Source organism: Pezoporus flaviventris, unplaced genomic scaffold, assembly GCF_033815535.1.
Source record: "Pezoporus flaviventris isolate CSIRO_AGI_PZ_B2104156 unplaced genomic scaffold, CSIRO_AGI_Pfla_v1 ptg000001l, whole genome shotgun sequence".
Classification (NCBI taxonomy): Eukaryota; Metazoa; Chordata; class Aves; order Psittaciformes; family Psittacidae; genus Pezoporus; species Pezoporus flaviventris.
The window spans coordinates 4,042,017-4,062,565 of NW_026892549.1; the positions used below are offsets into that span (position 1 = coordinate 4,042,017).

At 45.0% G+C, this 20,549-nt stretch overlaps 1 protein-coding gene across 3 annotated transcripts in view; it reads left to right on the top strand.

Moving 5' to 3' along the window:
• GLI2 (GLI family zinc finger 2) overlaps nt 1-20,549 on the top strand; it is a 200,002-nt gene that overhangs the window by 164,136 nt on the left and 15,317 nt on the right. For 2 of the 3 annotated variants that reach the window (XM_061465155.1, XM_061465082.1), the window contains exons 6-10: nt 7,171-7,372; nt 9,699-9,912; nt 11,499-11,612; nt 14,958-15,089; nt 18,735-18,884. In XM_061465155.1, the coding sequence (XP_061321139.1) occupies nt 7,171-7,372; nt 9,699-9,912; nt 11,499-11,612; nt 14,958-15,089; nt 18,735-18,884 (812 nt within the window). The remainder of the gene's footprint in view (nt 1-7,170; nt 7,373-9,698; nt 9,913-11,498; nt 11,613-14,957; nt 15,090-18,734; nt 18,885-20,549) is intronic. The other variant, XM_061465233.1, reaches the window with a different exon arrangement.

The window sequence follows — 20,549 nt, forward strand, 5'->3', positions numbered from 1 at the left end:
CACTTCTGCTTGCACAGTATCAAAAAAGTGATTTGGTTGCCCATGCTGAATGGGCAATGGGGGAAAAACATCTCAAATTCAACTTCAGTCCAAGCAGTGCTGCACAGAAGTAGTTGCTCAGGTCAGGAGGGCTGTGTTTGTGCAACCTTACAGTTAACCAACAGCAGGGATGAACCTGCAGTGCTGTCATGACATTTCGTTGAGTTCTGGAGCTAGAGGGAGGAACCCTGGCCTGTTTCTTGCTGCCTGGTGCATGGCACTCACAAATGTCTTGACTTACAACCATCAGTTTAACTGGGAAAAGGTTTTGTTCAGCCCAGCATAGCGAAAAAGCCAGTGGCTGGCACAGTTGCCTGAGACATGGGCAAATCATCAAGCAGGACTTTATTTCCCCAAATCAAACCGTCATTCAGCATCAATGGCCTCTTTCAGTCAATGTTATTGGAGCCTTTCTACTTCAAGTAAATGATTTAATAGCCATCAGCGTAAGGAGCAGGGCTGGCAGTGCAGCCCAGCGGTTACCACAGTCTGAGAGGTGAGCTCAGGACTCTCCTCCAGCAGGTTTATGTGAAACGATTGATACATCAGGATAGATGGAGAGAGCCCAGCCTCACGGTAACGTAGGAAAGAAGTGCCTCACCAGCGGCTTGAGGGACCAGTAGCTGCGGGCTTGCAGGCTGGATATGCTGGATCACAGATGACAAGCCATCTGTTGGCTACTCTGGGCAGACGGCGCACCCTGTAGTCACTTGCTTAAAAATTCTGAAAGATTTTTGGGGTTTTTTTGCTGTTGTTGTTTTGTTTTCTTTGTCCCAGCACAGAATGGAAACATGCTGAAATCTCAGAAAGGGCTCAGAGAATGGGAAACAATTTCTCACCCATTTCTAGCCAGCAATGCTGTTTTCTTCCCCAGAAAAATATGTGCAAAAGAGAGAAAAAGTCCCAGAGCATCCCATAAGTGCTCTGACTGGAATTCTGCTGCATTCTGGTTTCTAAAGAATTCAATTTACATATGCAAGTTAGGTCATCTAAACAGTTACCTTGTGGATTGGGAGTAGAAGAATGCAGCCTTGTCTTTCAGCAAGGACTTGAGGGAAGCATTAGTATTCCTTGAACTACAAAGTTGATAGGCCCAGGGAGGGAAGAAAGAAGGGTCCCAGGACAGCATCTGGTGCCAGTACAAATGTCCAACATCTGCTGCAGTCTAAGTAAGACGTGTGTTGCTGCTGCAGAAGTGGAGAGGGGAATAAGGAACTGGTTATGTGAAGAGTGTTTGTAGTTTATTGCTGCTGCTTATTGATTAAGGGATCACCCTGTGGTTTTATGCTGCCCTTGGATTTAATCTGATCACTGGAGGAAGGGGATATTTCTGTATGCTTTGAGTGGAGTTTTCCTGGTGAGTGGTCAGGAAGAGAGGCCATTTTGATAGCAGTATATTTATTCCAGGGTCTTGCTAGGGGATCCAGGGATCTTTCTGGTGAGAAGGAGGGGGCGAACCATCTGCAGTCCACGTGCCTTACAGGCTTGGCCTTTGGAAGCAATTTCCCCTAATGTCCTTCTGCAGTCAAGATGATGGCAACATGCTTGTCCCTGAAGAGATGCCTGAGATTTCCTTGCCCTGAAGGAGCCTTGAAAGAACTCCCATTGAGTGCCTGCCATTTCCTTTCAGGAGGGCTTTGCTGCCACTGTTTCTAGTGTGATACAAGGTCTGAAATTTTCCTCCAGGAAAACCACCTCTTGTAATGTCCCTCTGATGTCCCGTGGCCATGGTGAGTGGTCAGAGTAGGAGCCTCTGCTCCTGCCTCCCACATGAGCCAAATCTGATCCCATTCTTTGGCACAACAGCAGTAGAATGGCCGCTGGAGTCAGACCACAAGCTGCCACGTGTGTAAAAGCTGACCGTTTGGCTCATTGCTGGCCTGTTGTGAATAAATCTAAATTTGGGAAGAAAATCCCAGTTCCCAAGCAACCCACTGGATGTGACAATTCATAGACACTGTTGGAAACTGCCAAGGAAACTTTTACCTCTTTACCAAGAAGTCGAGTTTCCTCCCAGCTGTAGGCTATCTAGAGGACCAGGCAGGGACATGTGGTAGATGTGGCCAGTGTCACTTGAAAATTCAGCCTGGAATTCTTTCTTGTTTAGAAACAGGGTATTTACTCCCCCAGGATAGGAATGTCTTTCAGTTGTGAGCTGTGGCTTTTACATTTACCCTGCAAAGATAATGCTGCTATAAGGTCAAGTTTCTTCTACTGAAAAGTTATTCTAGGCAGTTTTAAATAGTTTCTTAAAATATGTGGGTAATATTTATTCTCCAGCATGTAGAGCTGTGCCTGTGACGGTTGGTGTATCTGGGTTCAAACCCATTAAAAACACTGTAAACTGTATCCAGAGCTGACTTTTTGTAAGGAGAGGAAGCGGGGGGCAATGGCTTATGGTAAATTTTTTGTTTACATTCATGGACTGCCATCCACAACACTATGACCATGCCCAGAGCTTTGGGTTAACCTTTATTGCACCTTTCTGTCCACCAGTTCACATCTTCACTTTAATCTCCTCCTAACACAGAGAGAGATTGGACAGTCTTTTGCCTTAGGCTTTCCTGAGTGTTAATTCAGCCCAAAGAGTATTTCTGTTGCTGCTTGAGATTTGAAATAGTTTTGATTTCTAAGAAGGTATCTTTAGCCTTTCCAAAAACAAAAAGAAAATAATGTTTCTTCCTTTTGATGATAATTTGTTTCATATACTCCAAATAAATAAACCCCAAGATGTTAGTATGCCCAAAAACTGAGTGTATAAATGTAGCATCTTTTCCAAGTAGGAAAGAATTAGTTTGAAAATAAAGTCGAGATATCTCAAACTCAAGATATCTCAAACAAGGGTGTTGCTAGGTCAGCTTTTAAATTCATAGTTATTCCATGTGCCAAAGCCCAAGGAATCAATGGAAAGCATCTGCTGGCTTTAATAGGTGTTCATGGACAATGAGAGGTAGATGCAGAGCAAATTGGTTCAGGAACAGCCACCACCTATCCTGGGCATGCGGTATATGTACTTGGCTGGAAATATTATCACACACCAGGGGAGGCAATGATACAGAGTCTCTCTTGGAGTTAGTTGTCTGGTTTCATTGTGCAGGCTTTGGCCCATCACTTTTTTCTGGACCTGGGTGAGAAAAACTTTTCCCATCTCTCAGTAGTATTCAAGGGGAAGAAATTGAAGGTAAAACAGTCTCCATCTGGGGTAGAGAGGCATAGAGAAATTAATTTAAAAAACTAAAATGCTGCTAGATTAGTGAAATTAATTTAAAAATAATTTCCTAATTTTAAAATAATTTCCCAATTGTATGTGACTTTAAAAAATGTGATTTTAGGTATCTGAAAAAAAAATAATCTTTTAGAATAACAACATAACAATACCAGGTCTTTTTCTTTCAAGAGTGTAGAAGGGGGTACTGTGACAGTTTGGAAACTTCCCCCAGCATATTTCACAAACATCAAAAAAGTCTTGAAACTAACCCTGTTCATTTTGATAAATCAGCAGTTTTGAAGGGGAGATGAGAGAGGGAATTTTAGAGATAAATCCTCCTGAGGGTCTCTGTCTCTGCATCTGAACAGTGGATCCTGCCTTCATTTACTTCACTGGGCACAGTTGCTGCTGAAGGAGTCGTACGTGGTTTTCCTTTGAAACGTCACTGGACCTCAGGCAACAGAGAATTTTGCTTACGCATTCAAGTGGCTGTCAGCCCATATTGAACACCTTGCCTATGTATACAGCTATAGTAATGCTTATCTTGGCTGCTGTCTGGTATCATTTAATGTTTGTGCTCAGTGCCCTCAGATTAGGAGATGAGGTCAGGTCAATTTTATTATTAAGAATTATCCCTGTGCTACTAATCTGCTTTTGAATAGTAATTTTGAGAAGGTTCCCTCTTCCTAAATGCATCAGTGAGCACTTCTCGTGCTGAAACTCATTCTCCATTTCTCAGAAACTTCCTTTCCTAGGCACTTTTTGTAGGCTGTCACTGAGAAGAGAGGAATTGTTCACCTGTGGCACCATTTTAGGTCACAGTTTTCCCTGGAAGCCTGCAAGACCTAAGAAGTTTTTGTGAAAAGCAAGAGCCCGACCTGTTGGATCTGCTATCAAATATTTCATATAGCCCACAGTATTTGCAAGATCTAAATTAGAGCAGACACTAACAATACATATTACTGGTTTTGGGCTGGAGAATTCTCAGGCCAGCTTGCAAATCTGACAGCTTCCAGTAGAGTCTTATATGGGAAAAAAATGATGTACCTGTGTGCAGGAGCGAGGGGTGCCCACTTTGGTTATGCTGCTAAAACCCATATGTCTGTTGGACATCAGGACTTCTTCCCTCCGCAAATTAATGGGAACCAATGGCTGAACCAGCACTGTGGACATAAATCACAGGAAGGAACAGCAAGAAATGAGTACAAGGCTTTTCTTTCTATTTAGTAATTTATCAAGGGAAGTGGCACATTAATAAACAGATCTCCCTTGAGGTGTGGGAGTAACAGAGATAAATATGACTGTCAAATCTGGCCTGCTTCTTTCTGTTAGAGGAGGAGGAGACTGTGGGAATGCAAATGCAGATAACAATATCTGTATCTTTAAAGACACATATTATTTGTAGGACAGAAACACTGACAACTCAGCTGAGATGGAGCCCCATTGCACTTGGTGCAATACATACATAATAAAACACAAACCCTATCTAAAGGAACTCATCTAAATAGATGACACTGGGAAACAGGAACACAGAAAGAAGCAGCAACTTACTCAAGGAGGTATGGCTGAGTAGGACTAGGAACAGCACCCAGGCTTTTATGAGTTGTGGCCCATGTATTGAATCAAGATGTGGCTGGGGTGGGGGAGGAAGAAAAAAAGTTTAATTAGTTCAGATAAATTATATTAATACTGTAATATATAGTATTAATGTAATAATTTATATATAGTATATATTATAGTATAATATATAGTATGGTATAATACATAGTATATTGCAGACAGAGCAAGGTTTTGACCATTATGATCTAGACACAAGCAACCCTTATGTTGCTTGGTCCAGGGCTCTGTCAGAGCCCAGATTTCATGAACCAGATGTGAAGTTTGGGAATGCTCCACTCCAGACTTTAGGCAGGACCAGCCTTTGCTGAGGGTAGTTTATTTGCTCATTTTCGTTTTGCATCCATAGTGCCTCTACAAACTGTTTGCTCCTTTTCCAGCTCCCAGGACAAGTGCCACTCATTATGGCAGGATGGGCTGGAGTCTGCCAGCCACAAGAAATAGGAAAATTTGAAACTAGTCCCTCCGAGCCATGGAACAGCTTTAACACTCAGGAGGTGATTTTTTTATAGACCAGTGTGTGTGCTCTGTCTGTTTTCTACCTGATCCTTGAATCATGTTTTCTAGCATCTGCACACCCGATGAGGCTGCAAAATGTAGCTTTACAAAATACCATAAAAAGAACATATTCAGTGTATATGTAGCATTCTGATTTTCAAGAGAAATTCCCAATATAACAGTAGTGCAGTAAAAACATTGCAGCTAGCAACTCTTGAAGTTTATTAGGTGTAGGACAAAAGTCATAAGAGTGCATGGTTCAAGTACCAGCTTAGCCTTGGACTTCCAGTGGGACCTCGGGCAAGTCGCTCATCTTGTGCAACAAGGGACATTATAGGTAATAAAGGGACAGTAGTACTAAGCCCCATCGATTACGCAGCATGCAGGCATGGTAATGACAGAGCCACTTAGGTACACAGGTGAGCCATGTGGAGACTGGGAAACTGCAACCCAGCCACTGGTCTCAAGGAAATGTTGACACAAACTTCTGAAAGCCACCACAAATCAAGGAGCTATGAGGTCACACTGGCAGGGTATATTTTACCTCGTACATCCCATTCACACTCTCACATACCAGCACTGTCATCAGGATGGAACGTTTATGCTCGTGCAAAGTACAAGGCTTATATTTGGTGATACACAACCAAAATCAGTCCCTCCAACCAACTAGAGGAAAACAAACAGTTCATATTGCCTGTCTGGGCAAGGTACTGTTTTATGCACCATGTTTAATAACATAAGCTCACAGCAAGCTTTCTGGAGGGACTGCTGTTGGAAAAGCCAGGTAGTAACACAGTGTTGGGCTCATCAAGGAAAGGAGCTGGAGCAGCTGAGCCCTCCTGCACCCCACAGTGGCTGATGGGGATTACCAGCCAGCCCCATGGCTGAGTGGTGTATTTAACCCTTAAAAATATTAAAAAAAAAATAGACAAGCTAAATGCTGCTTTCATTGCTTTGGAGGGATGAGCCATTCCAAACAGGGCTAGGGCTCAGGCATGCTTTGGATCTGGTACCCTGGTATCAGGGAATGTTGTGATATGACCCATCCGCACCTCCTGTCCATGCCACCCCAGAGATTTGCAGGTGGGTCAGGCCTGGTCAGAGTTTCCTCTGAATGAAGTAATTTGTTCCAGTTAGCAGTGCTGAAATGCTGGGGGAGGCCACATTTGTACAGTAGTAACTTGCCACAGGACACGGTTGGAAATGACTTCATGCCCGAATGATTGACAATTGCTAATAGGGTCCAGGCACTGGCACGTCCCCTTGGAGGGGGAGAGCTTGAACTTTGTGCCTGGGCTGCCAAATTGGTTTTCTTAAAACTCTTCATTTACTTTCGGGGCTGTTGGAGCCTCGCCTCCTTCATTAGTTGGATGGTCAGCATTGTGCTTGTGTTCATTTGGTTTCCGCTCCCTCCACACACAAGCACGTACACCAAGGGTCACCCCAGCTCTGACTTTAGGCTCTTCTGGCCCGCTGCTTCTGCCACCAAGTCAACAGGGATGGCTGCCCTCATGGAAACCTTGTGGGGCCTTTTCCCTTTTAATTTTAAGTTAATTTAGTGACAGTGAAAGGGGGTGATGGACAGGCTTCTGTTTATCCCTCAAGGAGGGAGAAGCAAGCAGGCGTTCACAGTGCTGCCTGACCTCTTGTCATTCAGTGCCCATCAAAGTGCATCTGGTCCCTGCACTGCTGCTGGCTCCAGAACATCCCACAGCAGTCACGAGTGCAGCAGGTCTCAGCGCCTCCCACCCCGCTGCAGGAAGGGAGCAGCCTGCTGCTTTTTTTTGACAAAGTCTCCCTTTCCACAGTCTCCCGGTTTTCCAGCCCGCGGGTGACTCCGAGATTAAGCCGAAAACGAGCACTGTCTATCTCCCCACTGTCTGATGCCAGCATTGATCTCCAGACGATGATCAGGACGTCCCCAAACTCTCTCGTGGCGTATATCAACAATTCCAGAAGCAGTTCAGCGGCAAGTGGCTCCTACGGCCATTTATCTGCCGGGACAATCAGGTAAAGCTCTGGGACCAGCTCCATTCAGATGCCTAACCATCCTCCTGAGGTGGGGTGGTCCTCCAGCAAGGGAGACCTCTTCCTCACAGCCTTCGCTTTTGTGCATTGGAGCTCTGTACTGTATTAAATCAAAGTCACTATCTGGTTTTGCATGTGGAAGGGTACTTTGTGGTATATGTGGGGGGGTTTGCTCGATTGGGATTATTGGTCAATGTATTTTATTTCCAGTAGTTGCAGTATGGTCATGCCTCGCTGCAAGCAGAAACAGAGAGTAAATTCATCTAACGAAATTCTCATTGTGAACAGTTGGACTGGTTAAGAAACCCTCTGATTTAAGAGATTGTCCCAAAGTATTCTCCAAATTATTGGTCCACATTCTTAAAAAAATGTTGCCTGGGTGGATTGAAGAGCCTAATTCTAAAAACATATTTAAAACAAATCTAAGCCCTTGAGTGAAGTTTTGTTCAAATCTTAATTAAAAAGCACTTACACTAGGCAGCTCATTGTTGCCAATTCCTGCCATGATTGCTTCACCCAAGTTTCACAATGTTATTATTCTTTTTATTACTTCACTGTTAAAAATGTTAGATCTAATTAGCACTGATGTTGCAAAGCAAGGCTTTATAAAGATCATGCACTCCTGAAATTTGTGGGAAAAAAAGAGAGATATTGCCATTAGTAACTGTAACATTAATTTTCTAAGTTACTTATCCAGCAGCATCATTTAGAAATTGACTGTGAAATCAAGCATAATTCTAACTTAAATTGCAACTCCTTGCCTGGTAATTGTATTTTTCTAGTCTTTTCACTTGTTGTCATTAACCGAGCATACCTATAGCATCTCATAATCAGATTTTAAGCTTTTCAGGGTAGCATCAGGTATTTTCAACAAATCAGTAGAACGAGTTTGATCCGTGGCCATTTGGTGGCTTCTGAGGGAATAATCAAGTAATACTAAAGAATTTTAAACTCTTCTCAGTTTTCTGAAGGTATATCTTGAATGTCAGAAATTGTAAAATGGGCTACATGTATAACAGGAGAACTGTCAGCAATTTGGGGTGAAAAGACTTTTTTGTTATTATTTTAACAGCATCTTAGTGGCAGGGATGAAATACTGTCTCACCCCTCAGACCCAGATCCTAGTGGCACTTCAGAAAGTCATTTTTAGACTTTGCTGTAACATAAGAAATCTGTGCAGCAGCCTGTTATCACACCTCATTTGCTGCAGTGCATTTTTAACCCCAAGAGCTCTTTTACACTGTAGTGATTTTTGCCCTTTATTCTTTTGATCAAGTTGTCATTAACTGGTTTGGAACAGAAATACTAATTGTATGGTCACAAGCAATAAGTATTTTCTCTAAAAGCAAAATCGGAAATGAAGCATATTGCTAATCATGGTCCCATTTTCTGAGCACTCACACCGAGGGCAGTGTTAGTGATGTGAGAGAAAATACTGTTGAGGGTAAAGGTGCAAGGGTGGCCACCTCTTAAAGGTGGTTAAATATACGATTTTTGGCCTGTGTGTGGTTTGTGCGTCATGTGCCAGGGAGCAGAGCATCTCCTGTGCTTCTCCATCTCTGCCAAGGGGCCTCACTCTTGGAAGTGAACCCCTTCTTTCCAAAAGCAGAGTCTCATTTTTAATGCTGTTGACTGCTGCATCCTGGCTCAGACCTGTTGCTCCCACTTAGCTCCCAAGCAGCCAGGAGCTGGTGGTGTGTCTGGTCACCACTGACCTAGATTAGAGATGAACCAGTGGCCTACATATGAAGGGTGACATACTTCAGCGGTCCTCTGATCCAGCACTCTGCTCACCTGAATGCAGAGTAAGTTGTGTGGGTTTGGACTATGTTAAATGGATAGTTATTCATCCCTGCTGTGATATGTGCCAGGTGAGCCAGGTGATGCTGTTTTTTTTTTATATCCAGGGTAACATAACCCTAAAGTTGTGAGTCTGCAGAATAGGTCTGCCTGGGAAAACCTGGGAGCCTCGAGGGTTGCAAAGCCAGGTATGACCAAGTCCCACCTCTTCTGCACTCATTGCCAAGGGCTTTGGCTGTTTTTAAATATAGGAAACAAAGAAATTACAATCAGTCTGATACATGGGTCAAAATGATTCAGAAGTTTGCTGAGGCACACATAACATAAATCCTGTCTTTACAGTAAAGTACGCTGTCAGGCTTGTTGTGGCATTGAAGGCACCTAGCTGGGGCATTGCAGCTTGTCTCCTGGGGCCTCCAGGAAGCCAGACTTGAATCAGTTGCTAACTAATGTGATAAATATTGTTTAAAATAATTCCTCATCGTTTTTCCTCCTCCCATTGCTGCAGCCCAGCATTCAGCTTCCCCCACCCCATTAACCCCGTGACGTACCAGCAGATCCTGACCCAGCAGAGAGGCCTGGGCTCAGCCTTCGGGCACACTCCTCCCCTGATCCAGCCGTCCCCAACCTTCGCCCCACGGCAGCATATGGCAGTCATCTCCGTCAACCCACCACCCACACAGATCAGCAGCAACAGCAACTGCATCTCTGACTCCAGCCAGGTAAGGACGGCTGTCCTGGCTCTTTCTTTGAATGGCACACAGAGAAATGTTCTCCGTGGGATGAGCACTGCCCTTCATGGTGGCTGTGGGAGTTCTACCCACTCTCTTTTTACTCATGCTCTCCCTTTGCATTGCTATTTCTTCTTCCTGGCAAAGCATTTTGGGACTAGTCACAGCCAAGTTTTGCACCATTCCTTGCACATACATGTACCTACCCATACAGGAAACAAAAACCTTGATTTATTAAAGCATTTAACATGGTATGCATGGTCATCTCAGGCAGCAAATCTTCTTAAATATGTATGTTATGTGCTATTGAAATCAAGGGATATTGGCACACGCTGGAGTGTTTTGCCAGATAAGCACCTGAGCCCTGTGAACCAAGCTTCATCAGTTCCTTCATCAATCCTTCCTTCCTTCCTTTTTTCTACTGATGTGAACCACATTCCACACCTTAATCCCTTCCTCTTTAACAAAGTGCATCTTACCTAGGACGTCTAGCCTTTTCACCTATCTTTCTGTCTTCTTCAGTAGCTTCTCTCTTGGGGTATCCCTGCTGTTGGGTTTTACTGTTAAGGTTTGCAAAACCAGGGGCCAGCTTTTGAAAACGAGGAATGCCACGGTGTGTACAAAATCCCACACCTCAAAGGTGTCCTGGCAATTACATGTGAGTTCACACTCGCATGTATGCACAAGCGCTTTACATGCATAGGACTAGTGAAAATGTCTAGCACATTTTTAATCATGTTTCCTTCCCATTTTCATTCCTTGGAAGTTTGAATTGCAATTGCTTTTCTCCCCAAAGACTTATTTCACCTCATTTCACACCCGTTTCAAACTGCTGGTTTAGTTGTATCATACTGAACTTCTCAGACTGGTTTATTGTTTTAGGGTTTCTCATGGCTGCTGTGCTGCAAACTCTGTTTGTTATTAAAGGTTATTGGATTGATTGGCTTTGTTTCCTTCTTACAAACTGGCTACCAAAATAATGTGGCTGGCAGGAGTTATGCCTCTGTTTAATAACTTGCAGGACCAATCTTGAGTAATTAGCAAGAGTGTATTTAAAATGTTAATGTTCCAATTTTATGCACATACAATGAGATGTTTTTTCTTCTGAAGCTGTTCTAATTTTTTAAGAGCTTAGCAAAATATACACATTGCCTTTCATGCACCCAGCATGCTGGAGCCCTCGTACGGAACCAGAGCTCCTCTCTTCCCCCAGGAATTCATTTTCTCAGCAAATCATTTCATAGCGTTGAGAAATAAAATCATGGCTTTGGTGGAGGCTGCATAAGGTTTTGATGGCTTTGACAGGGACTGGATCATTCTGAAATGGAGCAGCAGCAGTGAGACCAAGCTGATACTGCCCTTGACTCTTCTCTCTTTTCCATCTCTGCCTTGCACAAACCCACATGGCTAATTTTCATGTGATACCTGGGCCAGTAGGCCAATACTCTGTTGTTCCCAGCTACTCCTGAGGTTCAACACTGACTGATTTTTAAGTTAATATTTAATGAGGAGGTGGGCTGCAGTCTGACTCTCATCCAAAACCTTGGTGTCATATCTTGCCTGGTTTTCTTTCCTAGAGCAAGCAGAGCAGCGAGTCAGCCGTGAGCAGCACAGTCAATCCAGTAATTAACAAGCGCAGCAAAGTCAAGACTGAAGTCGAGGGCTTGCCTCCAGCGTCCCCGGCCACACAGGTAATCTTCCCGGTGCAAGATATGTTGTGGGGCTGAAGCTGTGAGCTGCTGGGTCTTGTTGTCTTTGGGAATGATACTCTTGACACTTTTTGCTGCACGTGGGAGCAAGGCATCGAAGTCTGCCAGGCAGGTGGGGTGTCTCTTGGAGCATAGAGCCCAGCAAGGTACAGGGCAGAGCTACAGTGACTGAATGAAGCATTCAGTGGGTGCTTGGGATTCAGCTTGCTGTTGCTGTGCTCGAATAGAAAAAAAGGAGAGAGAAAATATTTCGAGCGTGTTAGTTTAAAAATGATGTCTGAGGTTACTGTGCTGCAAAGCAAGCAGCATTAGTGTCTCTGAGCAAACAGATTATGAGGGAATCTTGCATGTAGGTAGAAAGCTTGCAAAAAATGGGAAGACCTCTTGATTCAACCAGGAATTGCTCCTAGAAACATCCTTTACACTGGTGACACAACATTTGACACCAAGAAGGGCCCAAAGGCCTTTGCTTTCTTTACGGAGCTCTGTGATTGCAGACTGTTTAATGGCTGACAGTATCCATCTGACTGTCCTTTATCACAACTGTAAACTATCAGGAGTGCTCTGGGCACTTCATTTTCATGAAATATTAGGCTGTGTTATTGTCAAGTGAATGGAAGAGTTGATGACAAATTTCTCCTTCTCCTCTGGTTCAGGAGCAGGTCTCAGCATGATGCATGGGGACAGCAACGTGTGTAGTCATCAGGGGCCTGGTAAAATTGATGAAGATAGCATATCAGGGAAAGATAAACATGCTGTAGTCAGCATGATTAAGGCAAAGAGGCACCTCTCTGGAGCTTTGAGATTAGGAGTGCACCTACATGCTGCTGCAAAAACACATACCCTGAAAAAGCAATCTGGCCACCACCCAGGCTAATAGGGCTATGTGTTTATTTCTTGCAGCAAATTAAAAAAGATTTGAAAGCCATCACCTGGTTTCTCAAAGCATCTATAGCAGAGGAGCCATGGGACAGACAGCTTCCTCAAGAGCTGTCATCCTCTGTTCTCTGCTGTAACGTGAAGAGGTGTGCACCCAGCCTCAGGGAGTGCTTTGGTAACATCAGCCTGGCCCACCCCTGCAGCCTTGCTCCAGAGTTTCATCCACTGGGTCAAATGCGAAATAAGTGCTGAAAGAAGGGGGGGAGTAGTTTAAAGTGATGCAAAGAGGTTTGATTAGAATAGCAAGGAGAAATTAAGAGAAGGATGTAGTCTAATAGTTCCTAACGAGGTGTATGAAGTAATACCTCAGGGGAAACGTAGACTTCATGTCTTGCAGCATTTCAGTATCGACTGGGAAATTATTGGAAAGCACCTTGTGAGAGACAGCCTGTTCTTGGCAAGAACAGGTTAAAAGACTGAACGCAGTGGGTGTCTCCTTTTCAGTTGGTTTAAGCAACAGCAACTTGTTAAATTTGGGGATTCCTGTTCTGCAGGAGACTGTGCTGAAATGTTGAGTTATAGTCAGTTAATTATTGACTGATACATTTTTTGCAGAGTATAAAGCTCATCCATTCCCAAAAAAGCATGAGTGTATTTTGTTTTGGAAACACTGTACTGGAAATGCCCCATGTGAGTTACGCTTTGGGTGTTTAAAATCCTTGGCCAGACAGTATCTCCCATGATGGCCTGTGCTATAAAAAAAGCAATCCAGACAAGGTTTGTGGAACACAGTGGAGCACCAGCCATGAGAGACCTGAGTTAGTGTACTCTTGTGATAACCACTATAGCTCCAGTACAGATTCAGATTAATGTTGAGCTTGACAGAAATGAAACTACACAATCCTCTTCAATAAATTAAAATTGTTTCCATATCATTTTTCCAAAAGAAAATGTAAAAATTTTGGCAAAACAAGATTTTTTAGCAGAAAAATTCACTTTTCCAGGGACCACGCTTTGCCTGGAGAGAAACAGTCCAACAAAAATAATGTTCAAATAATGTTCACAGCTCAACCAAATAGGAGTAGCAGGGGGGAAAAATCCAACCTGCTGTTTGAGCTTTCTCAGACTAGTGCTCTGGGCTGTGATACAGTTTGAATCTCCAGAAATCTTTCTGTAAATTACTACAGTTTCCTGTCCCAAGAGCCAACTTACAATATTTTTTTTTAAATTAGGAGCTAATTAAAGCAAATCTCTTTGTCTCCATATTTTGACTTGTGAATTGAAAAGTCACAGCTGGCATGTATGTCAAGAGCTATTTAATGAAAACTGTTGAACTCTTGTACAGTACCTCTCACTTCCCAAATCATACAGTGCCGTTAAGTCGTGGTAGCCCCTCTGTAGGCAACCAGATAGGTCTGTTTGGGCAGGTCAGAAGCAGTCTGAAGCAGATCTGCTGTGTCTGCACACTTATGGGGCCAACAGATCATGAGGAACAGTGTCTGAAATGGCCTCATCCTGGAGGCGGGATGCTCTGTGCTAGGCAGTAGTAGTAATTGGGAGGAAAAGGAGCGAAGGGGTCAAAACCTCCTGGGTTTTGTATTGCTAAATTACTAAGCCAATATTGGCTGCTGATTGTGTGGCAGTAGTGGAAGTGTCTGACACATGCAGAACCAACGTCCTTACCTCTGACTTGTACTAATTATATGGTATGTTATACTACGACATAGCTGCCTATGCTTTAATCCTCAGAGCAGCTGTAAGAAAAGTCTTCAGTGCTTCATTTAGCCCTGAGTAGCTGGCTAGACAGAGAAGTTAAGGAGAGAGCTCACAGGATGCCCAGCATTAAAATAACTCATTTCTGCATCCAGAGCCCCCAGAGCTCTGCTCTTCACTGGGTCTTGCTCAGGCTTCCTAAATTTCCCTGTCTCAGAGAAATGCTTTGAAGGCTCACCACTTTGTCCCTGTGGATCACTCTGCAGGCATAAATCTTTGGTTAAGAATTAGGTGTAATTTTCTCATCTATTCAGAGATGCAGAAAACAGAAGCCCCTCTCCTCAACCCACGTCGAGTGAGTGTGGTAACCATAAGGCTCTTACTGCTCTGTGGTTTCTTCATGCTTATATTTCCCCACTGCCCCCAGATCAGAAGTTTTGCTCCAGCAAAGAACACAGCCAAAGGTCAAAAGCCTTTCCTGGGACTGCCTACCTACCTGGCTGGAGCCAGGCACTGCTGGGACTGTGGCTTCAGGGTGTTTCATGTCTTGTCCTTAACTCTGATCTGTTTCTACCAAAACTCTGTAACTCATTATTTCACAGTAATTCAGGACGTTATGTTGTCACAACGAGCACAGTTTTGTGATCAGTTGATACCTGCCCTGTAATCTATGAGTGATGGAGGAATTCAGATGAAAGAAGTTCACCTTATACAATACACCATTGTGTGTTGCAGGAGCATCTGACAGACCTGAAAGAAGACCTAGATAAGGATGAATGTAAACAGGAGCCTGAGGTTATTTATGAGACGAACTGTCACTGGGAAGGGTGCACAAAGGAATATGACACTCAAGAGCAGCTCGTCCATGTGAGTAATGGTTGGGAGAAAACCCCAGTGATAAATCTGGGTTTCTGTACACTTGTCCTCATTTTTTATCACTAGCTGCTGTACAGCCAGAGCTCACTCTGGGAGCTACTAAAGGTGCAAATCAGAGACACGGTGTGTAAACACTGCCAAAGCGGGTCACTGCTCCCAAGTTTAGCTGCAAGAAGCCTTTCATAGATTATTTGATGTGCTCTTTTCTCAGCTGCTGAGGCTGCAGATTCGGTTTCCCTCGTGCACGACCCAGTGACAGAAGGCTGTGTGCAGAGGATCTGATCAGAAAATGAGGAAGGGGCCTGAGCCCTTCCCTCTTCACTGATCGTAGTCGCTGAGCCTCCTCATGCACCTATACTAGCTGTGGGTCAGGGATCGCCCATACTGTCCTCAGACCTTGTCTAAGCCATGAAAGTCTTCTATGCTGCTGTGACATGAACTGTGGAGCATATCACTCAGGGGCTGTTAACCTGCTCAGCTAATTCCTCCTACAAAAATAGAGCACTTCCAGAGTTTGGAGACATGTTCCAGAGTCTGTATCAGGGCACAAAATATAGAAAGTGGATTGATTTTTTAAAAATTTGGGAAATATGGCTTCTGTAATCACAGAGATGTCCCCAAACCAGTGTCAAAACTGCTCTCTGAAGGATCCCCAGACCAAGTCATTAATCAGATTTTCAGTTCTAATTAATTCCAAGAACCTTTTGTGTGCTCTGCTTTACCTGGGAATCCACCATTTGGTTTCCTTTGGTTTCTGGGATCAACAAATCACTCAAACTCTTGAGTGAGTGCCTGTGAAATCAGACATGATCTGTATCTGAGACCCATCGTGCCACCAGACCAGTACCCTCCCAGTCCTCATTTTGGGTCTGTGGTGTGAGTCCCTTTTATTTGAAGCTAGCCCACAGCTTCTGGGAATTCACCAGCCCCAGCGATGCTGCTGCTTGCAGAAATATGTTGGAATAAGCAAATTTTGTGACAGGACCTGCTACCTTCTCCTTTCCCTTTAGCCTTTTGCTTCTTGCCTCAGCCAGGCTCCAAGCCTGCTAGGGGCCACCCATGTGTGACTGATGTGTAGCCTTCCTCCTGACGGCTCATGTCTGCTCTTTTTCATGCATCTTCATACATCTTCATTTTAGTCATGTTTAGACACCACCAAGTAGGCATTAGTCTCCACTTCCCCAAGCTCTGCATATGAACATTATCTTAGCCTAGAGGGACCACATTCTAAATGATAATTTGGGGATGTGCTCTTCATCCATTTAAGGCTAGCACCTGCCCACCTCTGCCAGTGGTTCAGTGCAAAAGGTCCTTGAGTACAGACCCTTGAGTACAGACAGATTTGGAAATGGTTTTCAGAACCAAGTGAGTGATAAGGTGCTTAATGGGTTGCATACTGCATGCCAGAGGGCGTTGCTTTTCTGGGGTTAAACCACAGCAGCCCTGTCAGATGGGCTGTGCTCATATTTGTCCAGCAGTATTTGTGTGTTTTCCTCTCAGACATAAGAAAAACTCTTTAACTCTGCCTAGAGCAAAGTGCAGGGCAGATCCAGGCACCTCAGCACAATTTATTTCCAGAGAAAACCCAAAGAAAAATATCTGAAAGAATGCCTAAGATTTTCCTACATTTGGAGGGTTATAAAAACAGAGACTTCTGTACTATGGTTACTAGCAACATGGGGTTGTGGATTTGGGATGCCCAAAATATACATGAAAATGAAATACAGATGTCGTGGGCCAACTTCTGAGAAGGTGGCATCCCACTATGCTTGGAAAAACTAGTTTGTCTGAAGAGCGAAATACATGGATGTGTAGGGTCCATTCTCGATGCACAGTGGGCCACATGCTTGTAAGTAAAGCGAGTATCAATGGGGAACAGCAGGAGTGAGGACATATTTTTTCAAGCAGCACAGCTTCTCCCAGCCTCAAAGGTCACACTTAATTTGAGAGAAACCTAAGCAAAGCCTCCAGCCAGGTGGGGATTTGATGGGGTCTGTGGAGCCATAGCTGAAGAGTGGTAAGTTTTGCAACTGCTCCTCCACTGTGTGATGGGAAGTAGATGTTGCCCAGTGAGTTAATCGGCCTGAAGGGAGGCTGCAGTCTCCCTCCCATAAATGTGTCTTCCTCTGCCCCAAACAGGACCAGTGAGCCTCTGTACTCCCCAGCTTCTAGCGTTGTCATGTGTAGTCTTGGTCGTAAGTCATACTGACTTCCACACAAACAGAGCTAGGAGGTCTCTTCCCAGTCTGGCCTGGATGTGGTTTAGTGTGCCCATGGTCTCCTGGGGAGTTCACCAGATTTCCACCATCTGAGGCTAAAATCTCGCACCAGTGTTGTGTTATAAAACCAGAACTATAGGCAGCTGAGCTCCAAAACCAGCCTCCCCTGACCTTCCTGGCATGCAGCTTTGGCTCTCAGTGTTTAACTGTGGTGCTTGATGGACCAGCTGACCACTGCACCTTCGCTTGCCCCTGGTTCGCTTGGTGCCCCAAGCAGCAGTTCCCTGTCCCCAGGATTGGGCCACAGCACACAAAATACTGGGGCTGGATTTAGCTGGGACCGTGAAGGTCAGTGATTCTGCTTTAATGTGGTTTTGTGTCCTCATGCTGCCTCACCACCCCAAGAAAGGCTCATCCCAAGGCACAACATGTGTGCCTGGCCAGGGAGTTGAGGGAGGGGACTGGAAAAAAATCTCAGCACAAAATAGAAATATAACAAACCCTAAACCCAAAGTGGTTTATTTTAGGATTTCCTGTCAGAGAATGTCTGCTGAAAACACAGGAGCAAGGACAGGCATTATTTTTGGCAGCAAGACCCCATTCAGAGAGACAGGGCTGCTGCGGGAGCAACGCTGCTGATGGTCTCATCTCCAGCTCTGTTTGTTTTCAGCAGAGCTTCATCTGCCCTAGGCTGGGAAAAAGCGACTCTCATCTTCCTCCCAGGATGGAGGAAGGCACTGTTCTGGGACTGGCTTTTCAACACCCCAGCGCAGGATTTCAGGGACCCAAGTAACTAGCAGTAATTGAGGCTGCCAAGCTTTCCTTGGCTCATAGCTCACAGATGCTGTCATTTCCTGCTAGCCGCCAGCTCTGGACAGCAGGTGGATGTTTTGGGGCTGGAGTCTGGGCTGGCGCACAAACAGGCTTAGAATCATAAGAGTCATTGAGGTTGGAAAAGACTTTAAGATCATTGATTCTAACTAAAGCTTGTCTCCTCCTCTCCCCCATGCTGCAGCAGCACCCCAGGAAAGGGTCCCAGCTGCATAAATATGGCACAGGAAGATTCAGCAGAGACAAAAATGACTTGGTCATCCTCTCCAGCAGTGGCATCAGGAAGCTCCAGAGACACCAACAGGGCTTCTCATTCCCTGATATTATGGGTGCCCATTACTTTTGCAATCTTCCTGTTTATAGCTGCTTTGGACCCAGTGCCAGGTGTGCTGGGTGCTGTGCACCTTCTCCTGCAGGACACACCAGACCGCAGAGCTGACTCCTGTGTCCCTGGTGTTATCTGTGCACCTGGGACCCAGGTGCAGTGCTGGACCACGAGTACAGTGGAGGCTTTCATTGTACTGTGCGTGTTTTGCTGGCATCAGCTCTTTTAGGAGTGATCTACTTCTCCCTTCTCTCTTACCAGCACATCAACAACGATCACATCCATGGCGAGAAGAAGGAGTTTGTCTGCCGCTGGCAGGACTGCACACGGGAGCAGAAGCCCTTCAAGGCTCAGTACATGTTGGTGGTACACATGCGAAGGCACACAGGAGAGAAGCCACACAAGTGCACGGTGAGCTGGCAGGGATATGGTGCATCTCAGCTTGGCAAGTGGACCTTGGACTTTGGTGGTCACAAAAATGTGTGTGCAGACACAGGTGCATGGCTGCAGGCAGGGCTCTCCCAAGATACCTGCTGGCGCTCTATAGAGCCAGTGCAGTGGTCTGTGTCTGGGTTATAGCTACTTGCAGGTTACACCCTGGGGACAGGGCAAGTGGTCAAGGAGGGTGGTGAAGGTGTTAGCTGGGAAAAATGGGTTCACCTGAGAGATCCAGAGTGACTCAAGACAAGTCACTTAAGGTGGAAAAGCAGCCAATTTAATTGTTTACATCCAAGAAGGAAATCCAGTACCAGCACACTGTGGGGAACCACCTAACCCTACTCATGTCTAACTTAGCATCACCCAGTGCTGCTGCTGGGACTGTGAGTTTCCCTCAGTCACGTGCATGAGTGTGCACACAGGCCTGTATCCAGCCTGGGATGCTGGGCCAACATCTCCTGTCTCTGCTTTCTTAATCCAGAGATGAGGTCAACTGCTGAGTAATTAAACCCCAAGAGGATCTCAGTCCCCAGACTTTCTGCATGCAAGAAGTACTGTACCTGGTGTTAAACACTGCCTGAGAAGGAGCATGGAGTGCTATTTTGTCTCTCAGCCCTGTGGGTACTGTTCACCTGGCACATGAGAGAGCAGGGCTCACCTCCACCTCGACCTCAAGATATTAAAGCCCTTATCTGCCCTCACACATGGAGTCTGCCACTGCACTCCTTTCTGACATGGGGCAGCCAAGGATGCCTGATGGGGGCACAAAAGACAAGCAAGCTGGGGAGTTTAGTGGCTGTGATCAACTGGTAGGAGAGGTGTTCACCATCTCTTTTCACATATGCTTCAGCCCTTTTTCCTCCTGAAGGTCCATCCCTGTCTTTTGATCCCTGCCTTCATCCTCTGCTCCCTGTCTTCTTCTCCTGCCAGTTTTTCATACCTCCTCCGCTGTCAGTGTTACACTGTTCCTCTCCTCAGAGTCTCAGGGATGAGTCTCTCTGCTCAGCAGATGTTTGAGCCCTCCTTCCATATCGTCCTCCTCTTCTTTGCCATTAGTCACTTCCAGCCCTGCTCCCTCCCTGGCTCTGCTCCAGCTCCTTCTTACAAATATTAGGATGTTTATGATTTGCTTGCTGCATGATTCCTTTATCAATCTTCCAGCCCTGTGTTCATCTAATTCAGAATATAAGCTCCCTGGGGCAGAGGGCTATGTCCTTTGTTGCCAGTGTTCCTTAAAAGTATCAAGGGATGTTGATCATCAATGTGCTACAAAGTAAGGAGAGAAAGTCTAGCCCTGCCATTGCTGGTAGAAAGAAGACAAAAAGCAACAAGGACTGAATCTTATTCAGTGCTGTAATGGAGCAGGAAAAAGCTCAATCTGCTGCACAGTCCTGCTTGTTTCAAGCCTTAGTTGTGACAAACTGGAGCAATAGCAAGGCTGTGTTTGAATCTCAAGTCATCCTCTGCCTCCTGGAGAGCTGCAGTCCTTCAAATGCAGTATGTTGCAGCAGCTCTCTGAACTGGCGCACCACTGGTTTCCAATTGCCTGGTATACATGGCAGCTCTGCAGACAGTGCCCTTCTGTGGCAGAGCATTCTTTGTCTAAATCTGTCAGTGATTTTTTTCAAAGTGCCATTT